Source organism: Hyaena hyaena, unplaced genomic scaffold, assembly GCF_003009895.1.
Source record: "Hyaena hyaena isolate Hyena2069 unplaced genomic scaffold, ASM300989v1 scaffold_302, whole genome shotgun sequence".
Classification (NCBI taxonomy): domain Eukaryota; kingdom Metazoa; phylum Chordata; class Mammalia; order Carnivora; family Hyaenidae; genus Hyaena; species Hyaena hyaena.
The window spans coordinates 1,316,620-1,340,683 of record NW_024080936.1 but is presented as its reverse complement, the minus strand read 5'-3'; the positions used below and the strand labels follow the sequence as shown (position 1 = coordinate 1,340,683).

At 59.9% G+C, this 24,064-nt stretch overlaps 1 protein-coding gene across 2 annotated transcripts in view; it reads left to right on the top strand.

Moving 5' to 3' along the window:
- The first annotated feature begins 225 nt into the window (after positions 1 to 225).
- Positions 226 to 24,064, top strand: part of AP3D1 (adaptor related protein complex 3 subunit delta 1) — a 38,363-nt gene continuing 14,524 nt past the window's right edge. Inside the window, exons 1-12 of one of the 2 annotated variants that reach the window (XM_039247987.1) lie at positions 226 to 514; positions 12,849 to 12,944; positions 13,502 to 13,582; positions 15,321 to 15,401; positions 17,204 to 17,311; positions 18,898 to 19,027; positions 19,858 to 19,997; positions 20,168 to 20,241; positions 21,288 to 21,337; positions 22,488 to 22,537; positions 22,840 to 22,888; positions 23,834 to 23,979. In XM_039247987.1, the coding sequence (XP_039103918.1) occupies positions 419 to 514; positions 12,849 to 12,944; positions 13,502 to 13,582; positions 15,321 to 15,401; positions 17,204 to 17,311; positions 18,898 to 19,027; positions 19,858 to 19,997; positions 20,168 to 20,241; positions 21,288 to 21,337; positions 22,488 to 22,537; positions 22,840 to 22,888; positions 23,834 to 23,979 (1,101 nt within the window). In that variant the 5' untranslated portion in view covers positions 226 to 418. The remainder of the gene's footprint in view (positions 515 to 12,848; positions 12,945 to 13,501; positions 13,583 to 15,320; positions 15,402 to 17,203; positions 17,312 to 18,897; positions 19,028 to 19,857; positions 19,998 to 20,167; positions 20,242 to 21,287; positions 21,338 to 22,487; positions 22,538 to 22,839; positions 22,889 to 23,833; positions 23,980 to 24,064) is intronic. The other variant, XM_039247986.1, reaches the window with a different exon arrangement.

The following is a 24,064-nucleotide window of genomic DNA, read 5'->3' as shown; positions in this document are numbered from 1 at the left end:
CCTGAGCCGTAGGGCGAGAAGCTAAGCAGGCGGCGAGGGCGGTGTCTGAGTTTCCATTGGGCGGCCGGCGTCGCCAGGGAAACGCGGCGGCCCGGAGATGCAGGGGCGGGGCCTTTGGGGGAGGCGGGGCTTCCGGGGCCCGGGCGCCCGTCGTCAGCTGACCCGCCGCCATCTTGTCCGCCATTTGCCAGCGGCGCGGCGCGGAGCCGGAGGGGAGCGGTAGCGCGAGCGCGGCCTGCGGAGCGGGTCGCCGCCGCCGCCGCCGCCCCGCGGACAGCCGCCGACCTGGCCTGGGAGCCCGTCCCGCCGCGGCAGCCGGCAGCGCAGCGCTCCGCGGGCGGCAGGCGCGGCCCCCGGGCCTCCGCACGGTGCCCTGCCGTGGGCCTCCCGGGGCTCGAGCCCGGCGGCGTCCGCCGCGATGGCCCTCAAGATGGTCAAGGGCAGCATCGACCGCATGTTCGACAAGAACCTGCAGGACCTGGTGCGCGGCATCCGCAACCACAAAGAAGACGAGGTGAGCCCGGCGCGCCCGCGGGGCCGGCCTGGCTCTGCCCGACCCCAGCACCACCCGGGACCCCGAGGCCGCGCGCCCGGCCCCAGCCGCCCCTGCTTACGACCTGGGCCGCCGCACGCCGCTTTCTCCCTGGGCCTCGGTTTACAGCCGACGGGACGCGAGCCGCGATTCTCAGGACCCCCCGTACCTCCCGTGTGTGTCGGATCACCGGGGGGCCCTGCCTCTGGGTGGCCCCGTGGCCTCCGTTTACCCTCTGGGCGCTGGAGGCCCGCCTTCCCGTCGCCGCAGGGGCCCCTAAGTTCGCTCCAGGCCTCTGGACTCCTGGTTGGGTGGCCCTCCGGGAATCGGGCCTTACCTCCCGGGCGGGTGTTCCCGGGAAGGTGGGGACGCCCCTCTTAGGGAGGGAGGGGAGACCGCGGGAGCCCTGATTCAAAATCAGGAAGCCGCTGAGGGGTCCTGGAATGGGGAAGCCGACTTCAACCAGAAACCCGAAGGTCGGGGTGAGGGAAAGGCGGTCCGCAAGTAAAATCCTAATCGTGGGCGCCGTTTCCTTCCCTGCGCCCCTCCCCCCAGCCTGTGACCTAGATTTAAAGGGAACGGGGACAGTCCGGGGCCGCCAGGCCGCCTGCTTCCTTGAAGAGGTGTCAGTCCCCGTTTGCACAAGGGGTCATGAAGGCGCACCCCGTTTTTCTAGTTGGAGGGGGAGGCTGCCCGGTGGCGGGCGGCTGTTCCGTGCGGTGCGGGTCCCGCTGCCCGTCGCCCCCCGCCCTCCTCACAATGGCGCCAGGGAAGTCGGACTCCCGGGGTGGGAAGTGCAGGGAAGGTAAGGAATTTGCGGAGGTCTGTGTGCGGGGCGAGTTCCTGCCGCCGCTGCACCTTCCCAGAACGGTCTGACCTCGCTGGGCAGTCATTTGCACCCTCCTTTCCTTCCTTGGCTTCCCCTGGTTTTGCATCGTTAGCCGCTGCCGCTCAGGGGTGGTTATGGTGTGTGTCTAACTCAGTCCTGGTCTTCGGGTTCTGTGACGGAAGAGTGTTTGGTTGGCCTGGGTTTTGCTTTCCAACCGGGAGGGGCGAAGCAAATTTGCAACTTGTTCACACGCGCCGGTTTCTTTTGTGCACTGGTTGGTGAGTGGATGCTGCTGGGCAGCCTCTTCCGGGATTCCCAGCAGGGACGGCCGCCCGCCCCAGTTAGGGTGCTCGTGTTTAGGGGGGAGCGCGCTGCCCCTGGGCAGTTCCCTGAGCCTTAGTTGATTCACTGAAAATCGCTGGCCCCGTGTCCACGGGCTTTGAGCCCTTTTAATGGGGTACCGGAGGGGGAAGGGTCTTCACAGCCGGTTTTCTGTGTGGGTCCTGCCCTCCATTTGTTGGCGGTTCCCAGAGGACATGGTGTATTGGCAGATGGGGGTGATCTGGAGGCTGGTTACCTCGCAGGTGACTTGCCACTCGGCTGGCCCTCCGCTCTCTGGCTGGACCGGGTCCTTCCCTTCTTCCCCACTGCACCCAGTGAGGACTTCCCACAACGCGATTTGTCCGCAGCAGTTAGTGCACTGCAGAGTTGACCATGGTAGGTTTTAGCTGAGATTTTCTGTGCGGCATCATACAAGTGAGGCTCAGCGGGGACTTGAAAGGCCCCGTGGAAATGCAGCGTGATCTGTGGTGATTCACTCGTGTTGTTGGGCATCGGGGCACCTGTGTCCAAGGTCCTGGGCTTATTGATTGGTGACTTGGGGAGTGCCTCCGGTACCAGGTGGGGGTGACAGCGCCTGGGGAGCCTCATCGGTTGAGCATCCGACTTCTGGCTCAGGTCATGATCTCGCAGTTTGTGAGTTCAAGCCCCGCGTGGGGTTCTGTGCCGACAGCTTGGACCCTGGAGCTGCTTCAGATTGTGTCTCCCTCTCTCTCTGCCCCTCCCCTGCTCACACTCTATGTCTCCTTCTCTCTCTGCCCCTCCCCTGCTCACACTTTGTCTCTCTCTCAAAATAAGTAAACATGTAAAAAAAAACATTTTTAAGTGGGGGTGACAGCCACCCCCCTTGCTTCTGACGATACTGGGGGTAATGTGACACAGGCTTCTGCATTGTACCAGGGCACCCACGAAGCTGCCTCCTTGGCTGTTTGCAGACCTCAGCCTCTGACCTCTTAGTGGGTTGTAAATTCAATGTAACGGGTTATGTTAAAAAAGAACCGAGAAAATCCCAGTCCTGTGTGCATGTAGAGTAACTGCCGTTAATTGAAACTTATTTCAGCTTATGGTAAGCGTGTGCGTGCGTGTGCATTGGATTACTATGGAAACACATTTTTTAAAATGAGTCCAAAAAGTTTGAAAAACAATGGTCTATTCATATGTTTCTGGGGTGCTTATTTTTAATCCTTAAGATACAGTGCAAATAATGTTGGCAAGGAGGGTGAAGACCACGTATGAATATCCTTGCTTCTAAACTTAGAGTATGATAGGGGAAAAAAACCCCAAATGACTTCTAAAGTTTATTGTTTTTAAATTTCTTTTAAAGTTTCATTTATTTTATTTTTTTTTTTAAATGTTTTTTTTTATTTATTTCTAGGAGAGAGAGAGACAGCGTGAGCAGGGGGAGGGTCAGAGAGAGAGGGAGTCACAGACTGAAACAGGCTCCAGGCTCCGAGCTGGCTGTCAGCACAGAGCCTGACGCGGGGCTCGAACCCATGAACCGCGAGATCATGACCCAAGCGAAAGTCGGACGCTTAACCGACTAAGCCACCCAGGCGCCCCGTAAAGTTTCATTTATTTTTGAGAGACAGCGCAAATGGGGGAAAGGCAGAGAGAGGGAGACACAGAATCCGAAACAGGCTCCAGGCTCTGAGCTGTCAGCACAGAACCTGACGCGGGGCTTGAACTCACAACCTGCGAGATCATGAGCCAAAGTTGATGCTGACCGACTGAGCCACCCAGGCGCCCCTGTTTTTAAAATTTTTTTAATGTTTATTTCGAGGGGGTAGGCAGGGAGAGAGGGAGATACCCAAGGAGGCTGCTCGCTGTCAGCACAAAGCTCAGCCTGGGGCTTGAACCTGCAAACCATGAGGTCCTGACCTGAGCCAAAGTCGGGTGCTTAACCGAGTGAGCTCCTCAGGCACCACTAAGTTATTCTTATGGGTACTCTTCATGTTTGGGGGAAAGCTGTTTTTTCAGTCTTTTTAGGTTGTGAAATCACATCTGTACTTTGATTTTTTTATTTTTTTAAATGTACTTATTTATTTCTAGGAGAGAGAGAGAGACAGCGTGAGCAGGGGAGGGTCAGAGAGAGAGGGAGTCACAGACTGAAACAGGCTCCAGGCTCTGAGCTGGCAGTCAGCACAGAGCCCTACTCGGGGCTCGAACCCACGAACCGCGAGATCATGACCTAAGTGAAAGTCGGATGCTTAACCGACTAAGCCACCCAGGCGCCCCATCTGTACTTTTAAAAATGTACTCTATGTTTATTAAAGAAAAAGAGGAATGCTCCTTCCCTGTTTATCAGTTTGGAGTATGTGTTTTGAGTGTATTTTCTGTGCAGAGGAATGGGCATCTCTGAGTGTCTGTTAAGATTCTCTTCTGCATTCTGGGGCGCCTGGCTGCCTCAGTGGTGGAGCGTGTGACTCTTGATTTCAGAGTTGTGAGTTCGAGCCCCACTTGGGTGTAGAGATTACTTGGAAAAAAGGTTCTTTTGGGGGCACCTGGGGGGCTCAGTCGGTTGAGCCTCTGACTTCGGCTCAGGTCATGATCTCAGAGTCTGTGGATTCGGGCCCGCATCGGGCTCTGTGCTGACAGCTCGGAGCCTGGAGCTGCTTTGGATCCTGTGTCTCCCTGTCTCTCTGACCCTCCCCTGCTTGTGCACGTGCTGGTGGGCTCTGTCTCCCTCTTTCTCTCTCTCAAAAATGAATAAACATTAAAAAGAAAAAAGACTGAACTGTATGGAGGTGCTCATATTCTGTTGTTTCCCACCTCAAAAATGGCAGTTTCCTGAGGTTCAACCCAGGAGGTTTGTGGGACCCACCAGGCTGTGAGGTGCACGCAGCACAGGGTCTGCCCATAGTTGAAGGACGGATCACACCTGGCCCGGGGGATCTGCTTTCTTGCCATTTGTGGGATTCCTTTTGTTTTAACAACTTCCGGGGAGAATAAAGATAGAAGTTTGAACTGAGTATTTTTCCTTTTTTTATTTAAAAAAAAAAGAGAGACAGCACAGCAGTGGAGGGTCAGAGAGAGAGGGAGACACGGAATCCAAAGCAGCTCCAGCCTCCGAGCTGTCAGCACAGAGCCCGACGTGGGGCTTGAACCCACAGACTCTGAGATTATGACCTGAGCTGAAGTTATGGTCTCTTAACTGACTGAGCCATCAGGTATCCCAGTTTTTTTCCTTTTCTTTAATTATATTGGTTATTACCCTGAATCAAGGTCTCCCCCTCGGCACTGCTGACATTCTGGACTGGATTATTTTCGGGGGGAGGGGGACCGGCACTGGGAGTTGAGCAGCATCCCCGGCCCCACCCACTCGATGCCGGGAGCACCCCCAGGTTGACAACCACAGATGTACCCAGACATTGCCCAGGAGAATCCCTGACCCAAATTAATAAGAAAAATCTCCCCAAATTCCCTGATACTGTTCCCTTTATCCACGCACCCTGTGTCTCCCACATTGTCACTATGTTGTTGGACCTTGTGATATTGTGATACAGAAAATAGATATTTTGGTCTTTGTCCCTTGCTCTAGGCATATCTCCCAAAGTCCTTGTAATTTCCTAAGCAGTAAAGGTACTTGGAACATCCTCGTTACGTATTTGGTCTCTGACTCTGTCCCCGACCCTGAGCTCCTAGATCTCTTGGCATTTCCTCGGTGACAGGACTGACTTTTGTTCTAATGAGATGACTTGGTGGGTCCTGGATGGCAGTGGTCACCGCAGAGACCTTGATCTTCTGGGGAGGGGAGAAGGGCTCAGGATCGAATTAACGACCTGTCAGCCTGGGTGATGAAGGGTATAAACCTCTCCAAACTGTGGGCTTGGGGGAGGGTCTTGGTGAAAGCATCCATGTGCTGGGAAGGTGGGTGGCCGCTTGCAGCGCCACACAGACCGAGCCTCGGGACCCTTCGAGACCCCTCCCTGTGTATGTCTGTATCATTTGTCTCATGCTCTCTTAGGTACTCAACTGGTAACCGTGACTGTGACCGTGACCGGGTGCTTTCCTGAGTTCCCTGTGCTGCTTTGGCACCTTAATCGGACCCGAGAGGAGGGGGTGGGTCAGAGCATGGGTGACCACGTGGACTGGGGGTCTGCACTGACCAGGCAGAGTGGCAGCCGGACGGCACTGCGGCCGCTCCATGTGGGGCACCCAGCCCGCATGGCACTCGAGGGAGACCGTTTGCAGGTGGACGCAGAGGGTGTGCTTTCTAGATTTGCTTTTCTCCTAATCCTTCTAGATTGTGGAGTAACGGCACATAGCACGTTACACAGTTTAATTGATATAATTGCCTGAAGTTCTTTGAGCGTAATTGCTTTGCTGGTAAGTTTTTCACTCAAACTTGTGTCCCTGCCCAGCGCGCTGGCTTCTGCCTACCGCCCAGCTCTCTGCTGCTGGCTTCATGCCACGGCTCCGGCCGGAGGTGCCCAGTGGCCTGCTCACCGCCCCACGGCTCCGGCCGCAGAAGCCCCCGGTGGCCTGCTTTCGGTCTGCGGCACGTTGTCATCCATCTGACCGTTGCTGGACACCTGGGTAGGGTTTCCAGTCTGGGGCCTTTCATGAGCGACTCTGTGCAGGTGGGGCCGCCACCGTGAGGGGCTCCCGCAGCCTCCAGCTCCCCCACCTGTTTGCCGGTGCACAGTCCCAACAGCAGGCCGCAGAAGCCCCAGGGCGCAGGTGGAGTGATCCGCACGGCCACGGGGACAGGACAGACCACCCTTTTCACGTCCCTGACCGTGAACACAGCCGGGCACCCTTTGCTGCGTGTGGTTATTGACGTCCCTCGTGACGCTGCCTCGTGGGGGCTTTGGTCGCTTTTCCTGTGAGTCTGGCTGCTGCTCCGGGCTGAGGGCATGCTGTGTGGCCAGGCCGCGGGTGGGGGCGTGCACCGGGGTCGTGTCTGCTTCAAACCAGCTGCTGTGTGGCTGTCGTTTGCCCCGTGGTTTGGGGCGCCCGGGAGCTGAGGAGAGGGAAGGAACAGTGGGCTAGGTACTCCCCTCGTGCTGTGGGGCAGGTGACAACCACAGCTATCCCTTGGAGGGCATGGTCACCCCCGCGACACTCCTGGTTAGGGGATGGGGGTGGGAAGTCCGAGGCTTGACGGTGGGCTCCCCCCAAACCCCGACCGAGTCCCGGACCCTGCCATGCCGGGGCCCGTGGGAGGGCACAGAGACCGCAGCCTCACCGCCCTGCCCTGGTCTCGGCTTCCCCAGCGCTGCTCACGTGGCCCACGCATTGGCTGTCCCCCACCGTGGGGCCTGCTGTGTCGCATCCCCTCCTGCCTGTGCTTGGGGTCCACCTGGCAGATGTTCTTTCGGCGGAAAGACTTGGACCTTGAAGCCGCCGGCGGGGCAGCTGGGGCGATGGGGCCGGCTGTGCGGCGGCCGCGGCGGAAGCGCTGTGTCCCTGCTGACCCGGAAGCAGGGGTCCGTCCAGGCACGTGTGGAACTGTTGGGGCTCTGGATGACCCAAGGTGGTTTTGGGACGGGTCCGGGGCCTCGACTGGGGCCTCGGGTTTGCTCTTCCCCAGGGTTGCTGTGGCTTATCTGTGCCACGGGACGTTGGAGCTCGTCCACGGCACAAAGAACGTGAGCATGGCGTCCGCGGTTGTTGCTGACAGTGAGTGTGGTCATAGAGCCTCTTTCGTTCCCGCACCCGACCTTCTCTACGTTTTGGGTTAACACGTATTGGAGTGACGAGGGTGACGGTGGTCAGCAACCAGGTTATTCTTCGTAGGGCAGATAAAATCCTCCACACCCTGCACCGGCTGTTGTGAGGACTTGGCATCTTTCTGATCCGAGAAATTGGCGTGGCTTAAACACTGATCTAGAATCCGGCGGAACAATCCCATGCACACAAGGCTCTGGGGTCTCAGCCACTAGGGGGCCCTGAGCTGGGGAGCCAGCGGGAGCCCGCAGACAGCTGTGGGCACTGACAGAGCTGACGTGTTTGGGACAGTCCAGAAAACCTCTTGAAAATGTCAAGGGCTGGAGCAAGTGTGCTGCCCAACAGGCGAACAGATGAATGAACTGGTCCATGCAGGTGACAGATAGACTGTGGTCCATACAGGTGACAGATAGACTGTCCGTCCGGCACTAAAAACAAGCCGTTAGGCCGCCCAGAGACACAGAGGAGCCTCAGATACACAGCACTCTGTGACAGAAGCCAGGCTGAGGAGGTGACATGGTGTGTGGTTCTAACTCCAGGACATTCTGGAAAAGTGGGACCTCGGAGGCGTGGCTGTCGGGTGGGGGAGGGTGAATGGGCGGAGCTCCGGAATCTCAGGGCAGTGGGGCTGCTCTGGACGCACCGTGGTGCTGGGTGGTGGGCCGGTGTCAGTGACATCGGTCAGACCCACGGGGTGCGCCGCACAGGGAGGGACCTTGTGGCCGCTGTGGAGCGTGGTTGGTAACGGTCAGTACTGCTTGGGGATGTTGGTAACCGGTGGCGGTGCGTTTCTGGGGAGGAAGTGTTCCAGAGAACCTGCTAGAAAGTGGCCAGGGTCGAAATGGTGATTTTATAAATAAACGAGGACTTCCCGCAGAAGGTCAGTTTGTGTGCTTTGTTCTAAGTGAAATGCTCTAACGAAGGGGAAGATGCAGAAAGAGCGTCTTCTATTTCAGTACTTGCTTTACTATTTGAGAAACCGAATCATGCTCGCACCTGATTTTTTTTTTTTTTAAGTGTCAACGAGATGTAGCCATTTACACCTTAGGCTTCAAACTCTAATGTATGTTTTTAATAGAACTGTCTGGACGTAGATCCCGACCATCCGACCATCCGCATGCCCTGAGCTACCTGTTTCTTGTTGTTAGGGATGTTGTGTGTAAATGAAAGACTAATGTGGCCACAGCGCTCCGCTTTGCTTCCTTTAATTTCCTGTGACTCCATTCAAGGTAAATATTGAAGTCCTCCTGAGTGAGCACGGGCTCTTTGGTCCTTTAGAACCTCTCCGCTTTCCCGTCTGCGGCAGCCGTGAGCCAGGCGCCAGTCAGCCACTTTTCTGTGAAGCTCGTTTGTCCCCTCCCCCCGGGGAGTGTCCTGAGGTGCAGGGACAGATGTCCCTGGCTCCGTGGGCCTGCCTTTATTCCCGGGAGATGTTGTCTTTGGGTAGAGAACTCAGGGCAGTCGGGGTAGTGCTTTTTTGCTGGGCCATCGGGACCCTTTCTCTCCCGAATGCATCGTGTCATTTTCCTCCGGCTGCTTTCCACACTCTCTCCCGGGGGCCTGGCCGGCTTAGCCAGTGCAGCGGGTGGCTCTTGATCCGCAAGTTTGGGCCCCACGTTGGGTGTAGAGATTACTTAAATAAATAAATATAACAAAAAAAAAGATTTTCTCTTAATTTCCAATTTTTGGTCATCTGACGTTGAGATGTGTGGGTGCGGTTTTCTTTGTTTTCTGTTGGTTGGTGCTGCGCTTCTCAAACGTGTACTTTTATGTCTGTCACTGAATGTGGGGGAGTTTCAGCTGTTCTCTTTTCTTTTTCTTTTTAAAATTTTTTAATAGTTTATTTATTTTTGAGACAGAGACTGAGCATGAGTGGGGGAGGGGCAGAGAGAGAGGGAGACACAGAATCTACAACAGGCTCCAGGCTCTGAGCTGTCAGCTCAGATGCGGGGCTTGAACCCACCAACCGTGAGATCATGACCTGAGCCGAAGTCAGACGAAGTAGACGAAGTCAGACGCGTAACCGACTGAGCCACCCAGGCGCCCCTACCGTTCTCTTTTCAAATGTATTCTGTATCTCAGCCTTCCCTTTCCTGGACACCAGTTACGTGTCTGCTCCCCCGTGTCCCATGGACCTGGGGATCTGCTTTTCTTTTCTCAAACTTTTCTCCCCTTGAGACCGGATGGTCTCTGTGTCGCACCTCTGCTGTGCTGACTTCTCTCTCCGTTTCCGATTTGCTCCATGGTCCATTGTGTGCGTCCTGTATTCCAAAAATTATTTTTCAATTCTCAATCTCCATCTGCTTATTTTAAGCTACTCGTGTTTCTCTGCTGAGATTTCCCTTTTACTTTTTACGAGCACCTTCTCCCGTGAGTCCCGGAGAGCACGACCACAGTGGCCAAGTTGAAATCTCCGTGTGTTAGTCCCACGCTTCGGGGTATGTCAAGGCCAGTGTCCGTGGGTGACATTGTCCTGTGTCTTACTTTGAGTAGCTCTGGACGGGATCCTAGACATTGGGACCGGTGTGTTGTAGGGGCTCCGGATTGTGTGCCTTTCTATGACGAGCTCGTTGACTGGGGGGAAGGGTTACCTTAGGGTTACCACGGCTCTGCCCCCCTCGCTGTGGGCAGCAGACGGGTGGAATGTGTTCATTTCTTTCCGCTTTAGCTGCAATGTGCAGAGCATACTGCGTTCTGGGGTCGGGGATTCGGGCTGAGTTTCTGTGTAGCATGTGGGCCCCTCGCCCTCCCCCTCCCCTCCGGGATGTCCTGCCTCAAGTGGCAGCTGCCGGCTGCCGCCTATGCCTAGTCTCTGCTCTGCGGGTCTAGAAGCCAGGAGCCCCCGGGGCCCGGCCGCTCTGCAGGTTGCTTGGGACAAAAGCCACCATCACCCAGGGCTTCTGTGCTAGTTCTTCAGTGTCTCTGGATAGTTTTGTTTTTTTTTTTAATGTTTTTATTTCTGAGAGAGAGAGAGAGACAGACAGTGTGAGCAGGAGAAGGGCAGAGAGAGAGAGAGAGAGGGAGACACAGAATCTGAGGCAGCTCCAGGCTCTGAGCTGTCAGCACAGAGCCCGACGCAGGGCTCGAACCCACAAACTGTGAGTTCATGACCTGAGCCGAAGTCGGATGCTTAACTGACTGAGCCCCCCAGGGACCCCGACCTGATAGTGGTTTTGAAGCTGTATTTGGGGGAGGCTGGGACTGATGGGGGGCCCGTGGACGGTAGCGGAAGTGGACTCTGCCTGGCTCTCCCGAGAGCCGGGGAGGGAGGTCCCTGGACCTCATGCAGACATGCCGTGGTCCCTCAGCAGCAGAACCCTGGAGTTTGTACGTTGGGGGCCGTCGTGAGTCCTGCTGCTGCGCGTTCTTGTGTGCCGTCTCCTGTCCCAGTCCTCCGTACGTGACCACGTGCCCCCCTCCCCCACGGGGATCAGTCTTCCTGTTCTTTCCATCCCATTCATTCATTCGTTCGTTCAAAGTAGGCTCTGTGCCCAACGTGGGGCTTGAACTCACGACCCCAGGATCAGGAGGTGATGCCCATCGACTCAGCAGGCCAGCCCCCCAGTTTTTTCCCTTTTAATGGATGATCCAGGACACAGGAGGGGCCATCTGTGCGCACGGACAGTTAAGTGAAGATCCCCAGGTGGGAGTTAGTAACTCGACGCCTGTTAGAGGGTTACAGTGACACTTGCTCCGTTGCGCTGACTCCCCATCATAAAGTATTCATGACATCCGCGGGGGAGAGAGGGCTCCGATGGCGCCTGTCCCCATGAGTCAGTGCTTCAGGGAGCTGAGAGTCTTGGACCAGAGCGGGTGTGGACTTGGGGGATGGGAATGGAGGGGGCACCCGGAGCAGGTGCGTGGCTGGCACGTTCTAGCGGTTGCTGTCAGTCAGGTAACAGACAGGAGCCCTCCCTGCGTCCTGGAGTGCTGGGCACGTGCGGGGCTGGGGCATTGACCAGACAAAGTCCCTCCGAGCCGAACCACTCGCTTCGTGGATTCTCTCTGAGGCTGCGTGTGTCTCAGAGGCCTGAGTGCTGGCGCTCCCACAGGGACACGCCAGTGGCTCCACTTTGTGTGTCATTGCTGCTTCGGGTCAGACCCGTTTGAGGGGCAGACGTGCTGAGTCAGCGAGGAGACCCAGGGGAAGTATCCTAAAGCCGCGTCCCCACGAATCCTGCAGCAGGGCTCGCGGGAGCTGGAGAAGCCAGAGAGAGGCAGGTGCCCATCCTTCAAATAGATTAACACGAGGTGGTCCACATGTGCGGGGTGGAGACCGCAAGGCACAGACACACCACAGTGTGCGCGAGCCCGATGTGGTGCCTGTTGAGAGAGGCCAGCGGGGCCATGGAGACGCCCGGGCCAGCTTGCTGTCACCGGGGTGGGATGGGGCGGGAGAGCCAGGTATTGAGCAGCCGGCGTCAGCAGGTGGACGGTGGGACCCAGGGAGGAGGTTACTTCCCGGCTTTGTGCAAGGCTTACCTGTGAGTTGTTAAAACTAGAAGGCCGGGAAGATTTCTGTTTCTTAGTGTTCTGTGAGGTTCTTTTTAACATTTTGCAGTATAGAAAATGACAGCTAGGGGGCGCCTGGACGGCTCAGTAAGAACTGGGGTTGTGCGTTCAAGCCCCACGGTTGAGTGTACGCATTACTTAAAAATAAAATCTTTATTTTTTTAACTTTTCAAAAAATATTTAATGTATTTTTTATTTCTGAGAGAGAGAGATAGAGACAGCATGAGCAGGTGCCCCAGAAATAAAATCTTTAAAAAAAATGAATGAGGGGCGCCTGGGTGGCTCAGTCGGTTAAGCTTCCAACTTGGGCTCAGGTCATGATCTCACGGTTCGTGGGTTCGAGCACCACGTGCTGACAGCTCGCTCAGAGCCTGGAGCCTGTTTCAGATTCTGTATCTCCCTCTCTCTCTGACCCTCCCCTGCTCACGCTGCCCCTCTCTCTCGCTTGCTCTCAGAAATAAATAAAAGCATTACAAAATTAAAAAAAAAAAAAAAAAAGAACGAATGAAAAAGAAAACATCAGCCATCCACACAGGCTGAGAAAAATGGAATAACAGACTTCTGTGTCAGTGAGTCCCGCTCTCACCTTCCTCCTGTCCTCCCGGGACTGGGAGGGGACCCCAGGCACACAGAAATGGCTTTTGGAAGTGACAGCTCGGTTAGGCGCCTGCGTGCTGCACACGTCACCTGTGTGGTGGGTAGCGCGTCAGGAGTCGCGCATCCATCGCCACAGCCAGCTTTAGAACATCCTGTCGCCCGGAGAAGAAACCCCATCCCCCTAGCGCCTGCCCCCCTCCCCCTCTCCCCCGCCGCCGACACCCACTGGCCCGCCTCCTGTGCTGTGGGCATGCCTGGTCGGGTTGTTGCACACCGGCGGAATCGCACACCGGGTGGCCTCTTGTGTTTGGCTGCTTTCTTGACTGTTTTAGACACTTGCAATTTTTCAACACTTTTTTCCCCCTTTAGGCAAAGTACATCTCCCAGTGCATCGATGAAATCAAGCAGGAGCTGAAGCAAGACAACATTGCAGTAAAGGCGAATGCAGTCTGCAAGCTGACCTACGTAAGTCCTGAGGATGGTTTGCGCAGTGCGCTTCAGAGTGACGCCCCCTCCCTCCATCCTTCTGTCCGTCCATCTATACTTCCACCTGTTTATCCGTCCACTGTCCGTTTCTACCCAGACACTCACGTTGTCAGCTCCAGGCGCCGGCCTCGGCACAAAGCTGAGGGAGGCCAGGCCATGACGACCCCCTGGCTCAGGGCGTGTCGGACCCCGCCTGGCCTGGGCCCGGCCCCCTCTGCTGAGGTCAGAAGGGAGGCGGACGGCTTGCCGGGGCACCTCGTCACCCTTTAGGTGTGAGGGATTTCAACCACTGCCCATGGACGCTAGTATTTCAGCCGCAGGCGTTTATCCTGTGCTTGTGATTGACCTGCCCTCTGGTTTTACATGTGAAGACAAGGCCATCAGAAGAAGTGAAATACCCCAGGGTGTGTGTGGAAGGCCCAGTCGTTCAGGAGACGCGTGGCGTTCGGTGCTGTTTGAGCTGAGACAGAGTGTTGACTGTTGGGGCTCAGGCCTCAGCGTGTGAGTGGAAATCACCACGTTCGTCTCTTTGACAGTTACAGATGTTGGGCTATGACATCAGCTGGGCTGCCTTCAACATCATAGAAGTGATGAGCGCCTCCAAGTTCACGTTCAAGGTGAGGCGGGCAAGCTTGCTCTCAGACCTGAACCGCGTGCTGGCAGGGGCAGAGGGTGTGGGTGGGTGTGGCCGGGGGCCACGCTGCGCAGCCACCCGGGAGGACGCAGGGCGCCGGGGCCCCGTCGGTGAAGCGGCCGGCTTCGGCTCAGGTCGTGATCCCGTGGTTCGTGGGTTCGAGCCCCGCATCGGGCTCTGTGCTGACAGCTCGGAGCCTGGAGCTGCTTCGGATTCTGTGTCTCCCTCTCTCTCTGACCCTCCCCCGCTCATGCTCTGTCTCTGTCTCTCAATAATAAATAAAAATGTTAAGAACCAGGGGCGCCTGGGTGGCTTAGTCGGTTAAGCGTCTGACTTTCGCTCAGGTCATGATCTCGCGGTTCGTGGGTTCGAGCCCCGCGTCGGGCTCTGTGCTGACTGCTGGCTCAGAGCCTGGAGCCTGTTTCAGGGTCTGTGTCTCCCTCTCTCTCTGACCCTCCCTTGCTCACGCTGTCTCTCTCTCTCTCTCCTAGAAATAAAACATTAAAAAAAAAAAATGTTAAGAACAAAAAACCGTGCAGGACACGAGTGGCGTGTTCCAGGCAAACTTCCACACCTCAAACATCACCAGCCCGTGTTCGTCACGTTATCTGTTAATGCCATTTGCGTGATTTCCTTTTTTTCAACTTTGAGGACCATCAGTGAAGTGATGGGTTCATAGGATTGATTATATATATGCGGTTTTTTTTTAACGTTCATTTTTGAGAGAAAGAGTGTGCGTGGGAGAGGGGTGGGCGGGGCAGTGGATCCGAAGCTGGCTCTGAATGGACAGCGAACAGCCAGATGCGGGGCTCAAACCCACGGACTGTGAGATCGTGACCTGAGTTGGAGTAGGATGTTCAACTGACTGAGCCACCCCGGCATCCTGTATTTTTTAATACTACTAAGGATGTGTAACTGTGTGTAAACCAAGCAAGCACTGACTGTCTCGCACAGAGGCCACCAATTGTCTCCTGGCCCCAGTGCCTCGTGGTCGTTTCTGCACATTTTCCTTCACCTCGCAGGGCCCTGCTTGTGAGTGATGGGCGTCACCGCCTCACTCGGTATCAGAACGTAAGCACAGCTCCCGTTCCAGTAAATGTTCTGAAAACCGATGGGTAGCCCCCGTGGGCCAGTTGAGGGCCTTCTGTAGTTTTCCCGGGGCGACTCGAGTTTTGATGGGAACGCACACCAGTCAGGCAGCTGAGACCATTTCCAGGTCCGTGGGGCACAGCGCCTGCCTGAGGGTCGCTGCTGGGTCAGCCCCGCGCTCCCTCTAAACGCCATCATCCTGCCCACGGGTTACTCTCGGTGGAGAAACCAAATGTGTGTGGCCCAGGTTGGGGCGTGCTGCATGGGAGCGTCTCGTGCGTGTGCAGGCGTGACGGGACGTCGGGTCAGCCTGGCAGGGGGCTCTGACTGCGGGGAGCGCCCAGGCTGGGGGTGACCTGCGGATTCCATCATAAAGGGGTTCCTGGCTGCCCAGGCGTCGCCCGCACACGGGCCGGGGAGAGGCCTGCTGGCTTGGCCAGCTTCACGACAACTGCACTTGCCTCCTCCTCTGGGAAGGATTTCCTGGCACCCACCCCCCAGTGGTCCCTCGGCCACTGTCACTGCCCGACCACGGGGGCTGCTTGGCACGGAGCTCGGGGGACGGGCTGGGGCTTCTCCCCGGGGCGCGCAGCCCCTCGTCTCGTGTGTGATGCCCTGTGTCTGACTCACAGCGGATCGGCTACCTCGCTGCTTCCCAGTGCTTTCATGAGGGGACTGATGTCATCATGCTGACGACGAACCAGATCCGCAAGGTAGGCGGTCCTTCGCTCACCGAGCGTCCTCAGGCACCCCGTCCCTGCACTGTCCACGCCGGCTCTTCTGACGCTCTGAGCGAGCGGCCAGTAGAAAGCATGAGCCCAGAAGGCTCACCCCAGTGACCTCCTTGGCAAGCCCGTGGCTGGAATGCGGGCGCGGCGTCGGCAGGAGACACCCAGAGTGGTGCCCTGGCCCGTGTCCCTGTCTCCCTGCTCCTGGGCAGCGGGCGAGGCCAGAGATTGCCAGCCACCCCCCTTCCCTGCCTGGGGCCACTGGCTCCGGCACTCCCCTCTCAGGCCCGTCTCTCTCTGGTGGGAGTGCTCCCCGAGGCTGTATACCCTTCCTGCGGGGTCCTCCCTGCCCATGGGCTCTTTTGGTCACACTGCGTGCACGTCTGTCGTGTGGAAGTTTGTTGTGTCTTAGTCCTGAAGATCCCGAGTGGTAAATTCTCGGCTCCAGAGCTTCCAGCATCTTTTGTGCAGTAGTGGGGGCGGGGGGGTTCAGGGAGAAGCAGAGGTGGTGAGGTGTGCAGGCCAGACCCCGTGAGTTGTGGGCACCCTCACGGGGGCACGAGGCTGAGCCACTAGTCTGAGCGTGTGAGCTGTTGGTCGTGAGGAGGTAGCAGCATGGATGCCACAGGCTGTGAGGGGCAGGCTCATCTGGGAGCGGCTGGTGGGGGAACGTAACGGGGCAGAGGGCCAGCCCGCCTGGCGAGAAGGGTCTCTGGCCCGGTGCCTGGGCACAGCCAGGCCCCCACCCGCCCCTTTGTAAGGACCTCCGTTTAAACATAGATGGTCACTGCTCCGCATGGAGACAGGCTAGAGGTGGTGGTCTAGATCTCTGCGGGGGAGGTGACTGAGCCTGAGACGACCCTGTAACAGAGCAGAGGGCCACTGGTGTCCTCCCGTGGGCTCGATCTCACAAACCATGAGATCATGACCTGGACGATGTTAAAAATTGGACTTTCACTGACTGAGTCACCCAGGTACCCCCACATGTGTCATTTAAACAAACCGGTGACTTCTGAAACATAACTTCCACAGACCAGCCCTGCCCCCGTCCCCTTGGCTGGGGCTCCTCCCACTTAACTGTGACGCAGGCGTCCCTCCCACAAACCTGTATTTCTGAAAAGGCCCTCGCAAGTCGTGCTGAAGTAGGAGCCTGGCCGGCCAGGGCCTGGCTTCCCCTGCGGCCCTCAGCCTGGGCCGGGCTGGGTCCAAGGGTCGGCGCCTCCAGCTTGTCCCCGCAGCCTAGAAAGGGAACTGAGATGCCTCTCGGTCTGTTTTTACCACGTGTAGGTGAAGTTGGGGGGTCCTTAGAAAAGCGCCCTCTGAGCAGGTTTGTGGCACAGTTAGTGTTTCCCTGGCGTGGAGCCGAGGCCCTTCTGTGCTTGGGGCGGCCAGAGCTGCGATACGCAATCCGGGGCCTCTGGGGACTGCTTTTCCTGCCCTCCCAGAACACGGGCCTCGGGCCAGAGCCGCCGCCCCCGGATTCTGCTCTGGGGACCGATTCCCCACCCCCGCCGGGGGCCAACTGCCCCTTCGCCTCAGCACCGGGGAGGGCACTGGGACAGGCTCGGCCCCGCTTGTGGCCACAGCCCTGGCACACCGGGCTGTCTGTGCACCTCCGTGCCCGGCGGGGGGGCGGGGGCCGTTCTCCCCCTGTCCTGGCTCTGGGGACAGCGTCCGGAACAGGCTGCCGCTCGCCACGTCGCATACAGACGCAGCCCCAGACCGCAGGCCGGGAGCCCGTGATGCTGGTTGGCATGTGCCCGCTGACCCCCTCCTTCCCTTTCCAGGACCTGAGCAGCCCCAGCCAGTACGACACTGGCGTTGCGCTGACTGGCCTGTCCTGTTTTGTTACCCCAGATCTTGCCAGAGACTTGGCCAACGACATCATGACACTGGTGAGTTTACGAGTGTCCCCGGCACCCCTTGGCCTCTGCTCTGTGACGAGATTCAGTCCGTCCGGGTGCCGGGAAACCCGAGGCTAACCGTCACCCCAGGAACACGTGGGCATGCGGAGCCGGGGGGCCAGCCGAGTTGCTGTGTCCCCCCCAGCCCCCCACTGCTGGGGCCCTGGCTTCAGGCCGTCTTCACCGTCACATTCTTTCTTCACCTCCTTTCACAGAGCCCTGCCTGGGGCCAGAGGTGGGTGCCGGCCGGGGTGAGGCCCACACCCTGCAGCGCGTCCCTGTCACTTCCCGCCTCTCTGCCTTGCCGGTGGCGGTGGTTGTGTCCGCAGGCTTGTGTGGCCCTGCCGGCTCCGTCCCTGATGGCCTATGTTTTCCTTTGGCCACAATTTTCTTTAATTTACTTTTTTAATGTTTTATTTATTTTTGAGAGAGAGAGAGAGAGACTGTGTGTGAGCAGGGGTGGGTCAGAGAGAGAGGGAGACACAGAATGTGAAGCAGCTCCAGGCTCTGAGCTGTCAGCACAGAGCCCGACATGGGGCTCGAACCCATGAACCGTGTCATCATGACCTGAGCCGAAGTCGGACACCTTTGGCCACAGTTTGCCTTCTTGTGGTTCAGTCCACCCGAGGGGCAGAGGCCCCAGCCAGGGCTCGTTTCCAGGCTGTCAGAGCCTCTGCCTAAAATGCGGGTGTCCTCTCTCAGGTCATGCTCCTCAGGGGCACCAGCTGTGCACCCAAGTCTTCAGCTAATCGGGAGGCCTTTTCCCACTGGTTTTGTCTGGACAGAGCGGAAGGGTGGCTGTGCCCCCCCGGACAGTTCTGTCCATCCAGGCCCCCCTGTTTGCCATGTGGATGGGTTGGTCTTGGCATGTGGTCTCAGGCCAGGCGTGTCGCCAGCTTCTAGAGCAGGGGCTGGCCCACGCTCAGCCCCGCCCACTCACTCCGGGGCGCCTGCTGGCTCTCGAGCGGGGCGCGAGAGTTCTACCCTTCTGGCCCAGACTGCTGACGCGGTGCAGGGCCGTGCGCCACGAGGCAGGAGGTCTCCCTGCCGGGGCAGCGTTGGGAAAGGACGAGAGCTGTGGGACAGTCACGTGTGGAGGGGGCCCTGGCCGCCCTGGACACCCCTTGGCATCCTGCTCTGGGAACAGGCCTCAGCGGCCGGAGGAGGCTGAGGCAGAGGCTTGCTTTCCAGTTCAGGGCCGTGTCCCTCATTGGGTTCCAGCCAGGGTGAGACAAGGGTCTCGGGCTCCGGAGGGCGGGCCTAGGGTCATGGGCACAGGGATGCAGGTTCCAGTTCCATCCACGACACTATCGTGGGACGCCCTGGGCCTGGGGCAGTGGAGCGGGTGTGCAGGCCTGGCTCGGAGGCCAGACACCAGATGAGCTGGAGAGAGGGTTTTCCTCCGGGGGACGGAGGGGAAACTCGGGCAGTGCAGGAAGGTGAGCAGGGCGGGTGAGCATGGAAGGGGAGCAGGGCGGGTGCGGGGAGGGCGACGGGCAGCGGCGGAGGGGCTCAGGGCGGGCGCCGGGAACGGCAGTGGGGTGGCGGGGAGGCTGACCAGCCTGCTGCCCCTGCAGATGTCACACACCAAGCCGTACATCCGGAAGAAGGCCGTGCTGATCATGTACAAGGTGTTCCTGAAGTACCCCGAGTCGCTGCGGCCCGCGTTCCCCCGCCTGAAGGAGAAGCTGGAGGACCCCGATCCCGGTTGGTTGGTTGGCGAGGGGGCGGTGGGGGGGCGCAGGGCTCCGCGGCGTCTGTGAACCCCGCTGGAGGGTGCTGCGAGGAAAGCGTTGAAGGGGCACTAGGTCCGGAACTCGTGTCCTGGGTCCCCCCCCCCCCGCCCGAGGCTGTATCTTCTTCCCGTCTGGCACCACAGGGCACCAGGTTTGCTTCCTGCTTCTCCCGCTCCGGCCGGAAATCCACCGTTTCCCCCAAGCAGCCTGGCCCCTGTTCGTTGGTGTGGGATTCAGGTGCCAAGCTCTGGGCACTGGGTGTCCCCTCGCTGCCGGGCTGTCCTTTTTCCGGCAACTCCAGCCCTCCGCCGTCCTCGCACTGGGGAGCGGCCACTGCCTGGGGCTCTGTCCACACGTTGGCGCTCATGACTTGATGCCGACGTCTTGGCTGCAGTCCCCACTGCGGGGCTCATGGCCTCCTGTCCTCCGTAAATCCTTCCCTCGTTGAGGACTCCCTGGGCCGAGCAGTGTCACGTAGCTTCTCTGACACGAGGCGGGTTCCATCTTGTCTCGGGGGAGCCTGCCGCGTATTAAGGACCACAGGCTGTGGAAAGTTCCGTTAGAGGAAGTGGGAGCGAGGCGGCAGGTGTGATGGGAGTCGGGCCTCCAGACTCGGGCAGCGGCCGTGTTGCCTGGGCCTTGGCCACAGGCAGCCTAACGCGGAGTGGTTGGTGCTGGAGCCAGGCACAGCAGGGCTCCCTGCACTTGGGGGGACGCTGCTCCTCAAGAAGGCTGCACCTCCCCGTGTTTACTGATCGGGGGACCTCCTTACTGATGAGGACACCCCCCCTTATGTCACAGGGGTCCAGTCGGCCGCAGTCAATGTCATCTGTGAACTGGCCAGGCGCAACCCCAAAAACTACCTTTCCCTTGCCCCCCTGTTCTTCAAGCTGATGACCTCCTCAACCAACAACTGGGTCCTCATTAAGATTATCAAATTGGCAAGTATCCCTCCCAGTCTTCCCTCTGTCGCCGCATGAAGGCGGCCCCGGCGTGTCCTGGGAGCACCCTGGGCGTGTGGGCGCAGGTCAGAGTCAGTGTGGCCACGTAGAACCCCAGACGCGTGATCCTGTTCCTGCCACGAGTGACCCCCGGCCTCTGTCGTCCCTAGTTTGGTGCTCTGACCCCCTTGGAGCCAAGGTTGGGCAAGAAGCTGATTGAGCCTCTCACCAACCTGATCCACAGGTGAGCCCCGGGCCCCCACGTGACCTCGTCTGCCCCGCAGGCCTCTGGGCCCTCGGGGGACCCCGGGAGAGTCTTGGAGTCAGAAAGCAAACACACTCGTGTGATCTTGCTCCCGACCGTGAGCTGTGCCACGGAGGCTCATGCTGGCCCTCCTGGGACCCTGGGGACAGTGAATCCATTATGGAAACGGCGCCAGTGAAAACAAAAGGAAGGCCGAGCGCCCGCCCCCCGCCCCCCGCCGGCCTCTAGCTCAGCAGTCGGCCTGGGCCGCCTGGCTCGGTCTCTGGCCGGTTCTGGAATGTCGCCAGAGCTCCCACTCCACCCTGGGTGCCTGCGCCTGAATCATGGGCGCTGAGGGGCAGGTGGCATCGGAGCTCTCCCCGGGTCCCCTCGGGAGGTGGCGGCGGGCGGCACTGGGGTCCCACAGCCACACCAGACACGGCGCCGTGTGGCCGCGTGAGGCCTCAGGCTTGGAGCGTCTCTGGTTTAAGCCACAGGCGTTGCGGCATGTGGTGCAGCCCAGTGGTTTTCTGAGGGGATTAAACAGGAAGCCGTCAGTCTTGTAGCCACGGTGGGGACGGTCTGATGGCCCTGCTCCCTGGGACACGTGGCAGCCACTTACGTGTCAGGTGGGGGTGACTTGGGATCAAGAGCGTCACCCGGAAGGATGGCAGAGCGGAGTAGGCACACCTGGTGCCTGCCCTGGGTTGTTGCCCTGGGCTGTGTTCTCCTTGTCCCCTGGATGCCCCAGAGCTAAGCATCCGGGCCACAGACTTCTGTGTTGTGCCCGCCTGTGTCTGGGCCCGGAGGTGGGGCCGGGGGCCATCCTGGGTGGGGGGGACACTCAGGACGGGTGGCTTTCCCTCGGGCGTCACGAAACAGAAGTGTTCTGGGGACGTCAGAGGTCAGCGCCGGTGGTCAGGAAGGAAGGCTCGTGTCCCCTGGGGACTGCCATGGATCCCGGTGACGGCAGCGTGCGGGGCCCCCAGGCCTGCTTCCGCTGCGGGCCTCCCAGTCCTCACCCTCTGCTCTTCTCCCTCCACCAGCACGTCCGCCATGTCCCTTCTGTACGAGTGCGTGAACACCGTCATCGCAGGTGAGGGGCCCTCCCTCCCCCATTGGGAGCCCCCTAGAGAAACGCTGGCCCGTGGGACACGTGTGGCCAGGGCCCCTGCCTCCAGCACCGAGTCCCGCCACCCTCGGACATGCATCTCCCCCTGCCAGCGAGACCCTCCTTCCTGACTATTCTAAAGCTAGGCCGGCCCTGTGCCGCCCCCAGGAACTCGAGCATAGAACCCACCACGGAAGGTTTCACGGGGCGGGATCAGAGGCACCCCCTGGTCTGAGTCCCACCCAGGCTGAGGGCCACACAGAGGCCCGGGTGGTGCGCCTGCCCCTCCCCCTGCTGGCCGTCGGAGCCCGGGTCGCGGCCTCCAGGCAGGCTAGCCGCCACCCGGCTTTCCCTCTAGGCCACTTGTCTTAGACCTAGTGGCTCGTGGGTTCGCCTCCGCACTGCCTGATGGCCCAGCGCTGTCGGGAAGCCGGCCTCCTGGTCCCTCCTCGGCCCCCTCGACAGCCTGAAGTTCAGTCATTCACTAGAGGCTGGGCCAGGGTCCACGCTGCAGGATTAGAACTGTGTGGGCCACCGTGTCCTTGAGGTGCAGCGGCCCTAGTGGAGAAGGAAGGTGGGCACTGGGGCAGCTGGTGCTCAGAGGCAGCAAATGCAGAACGTGGAGAGCGTGTCTGTGTGTCTGGAGGAGTCGGTGGGGGAAGCCGAGATGTGGCAGGATCAGAGCTGTCCCTGGCGCCGGGCAGGGGTCTGGGGGAGCGGGCTGAAGCGGGCCTGGCACAGTGCAGGGTCGTTGGGTCTCAGGTGGGGCTGGACCAGGCTCTGGAAGTGCCCTGGGCAGGGGGGGACCTGCCTTGTGGCCTGGTCTGTGTTCTTGACCACAGAGACCCAGCGCCCAGGTTCCCACCGGGGATTGCTCAGCAGCCCCTCTGCCCGGCTCGGGCGGAGACCCCAGACCCCAGGAGGGGAGTGGGTCCTCATCATGAACCTTGTGTCTGCACGGAGAGCTCTAGGACACGGGCCCCCGGCCGGTGAGGGTGGCAGGCGCCCCGGAGTTCGGTTCCAGACGCCGTCTCCTAAGCCAGCCTCTCCTGGGACAGCCCAGCCCCGTGCTTCTGGGCGCGTCCGACGCAGGCTGAGGCCCCACGAGGCCCTGAGACGAGGTTTTCTGTTTCAGTGCTCATCTCCCTGTCGTCCGGCATGCCGAACCACAGCGCCAGCATCCAGGTACCCCCACCCTGCGTGGCGTGTCTGTGGAGCTGACTCGGGAGGGAGGGGGACGCACGTTCCCGCCCCTGGAAGCCATCGGGGTGTTGGTGTGTACGTGGGGTGGTCCCCAAACTGTTTCCCTGTCGGCGCCCGCCAGCCACCCTCCTGCGTGGTGGGTGCCATGCGGAGCAGGGCCAGGTGTCCCCCTGTCCCTCTGGGTCCCAGGACCTGTGAGCTGGACCAGGGTGCGAGGCGGGCCTGAGGTCACGGAATTCACTGTCGTCTCAGGGCTGTGACCTGTGTCACCTTTCCCTCTGCAGCTCTGTGTCCAGAAGTTGAGGATATTGATAGAAGACTCCGACCAGAACCGTGAGTTCCTCTCTCCCTGCACCCTGAGCCTGTGAGGCCCTGGGGCCCTCGGCCCCGCACGGTCACAGGCGCTGACGCTCTTGAGCCGTGCAGCGCGGTGTGCGAGGGGTGCCCTGGGCTTCGGCAGCGCTTTAAAGAAGCCAGTGTTTCTCCGTTTGGTCGCACCCCTGCCTGCTCCCCTCCTTCGTCGCTGTCTCAGTGTGAGACTCTGGTGACCGCCCCTCCTGCGTTCAGCTGGAGGAGTTTCAGACTGTGGGCCGTGCGCCCACCTCCCTGGGAAGGTGGGACCCGGGTGGGGTGCCTGAGCCCCAGTTCTAGCGCGGAGCTAGGGGGCTGCCGGGGGGACACAGCCTGGGGTCGGGGGAGCCGCGGGGCAGGGCCTGGAGCCGCACTGGTGTCCACTCCTCCAGGGTCTCCTGCCTGAGGCCTTCTGGGACCGACGGGGGGCGGGCCCAGCTCCCAGCGCTCCCCTGCTCTTCCCCACGGCCTCATGCGGCCCGAGGCGGCCTTGCTCCCGCACCCTGCGGTCTTGGCAGACGTGTTCCGTCAGGGCTTCACGCCCGTCGCGTGTCCTGAGGCCCGGACCAGGGCATCAGGGGCTTCTGAGGGCCCGGAGCACCGGCTCCACGTTTTCAGTCCAGATCTGGTCGGAGCAGGGGCTGCTGGACCTGTCCTGCGAAGGGCCGCACACAGCCCTGTCCCCCCCGCCGTCGCAGTGACCACAGGCGCGCGCTTGTGCGCAGCTTTTACAGAAACAGACCTCGTGTGGGGCCTGGCCCGTGGCGGCCCGTGGGTCACCACCCCTGCTTCAGAGCGCCCTGCGTGTAGGTTGCTCGGGGCGGACGCTGGCGCCGGCCTGCACGCCACGTCCTCAGTGTGTCGGCGCCGGCCCCGAAGGCCGGGAAGGCGCGTCCCTGCTGACTGTCTCGCCCGCCCTCCCCGCAGTGAAGTACCTGGGCCTGCTGGCCATGTCCAAGATCCTGAGGACGCACCCCAAGTCCGTGCAGGCCCACAAGGACCTCGTGCTGCAGTGTCTGGACGACAAGGACGAGTCCATCCGCCTGCGGGCCCTCGACCTCCTGTACGGAATGGTGCGTGCCCCCCCCCGCGCCTCCCGCGTGCCCCCCCCCCGCGCCTGCCGCGTGCCCCCCCCCGCGCCTCCCGCGTGCCCCCCCC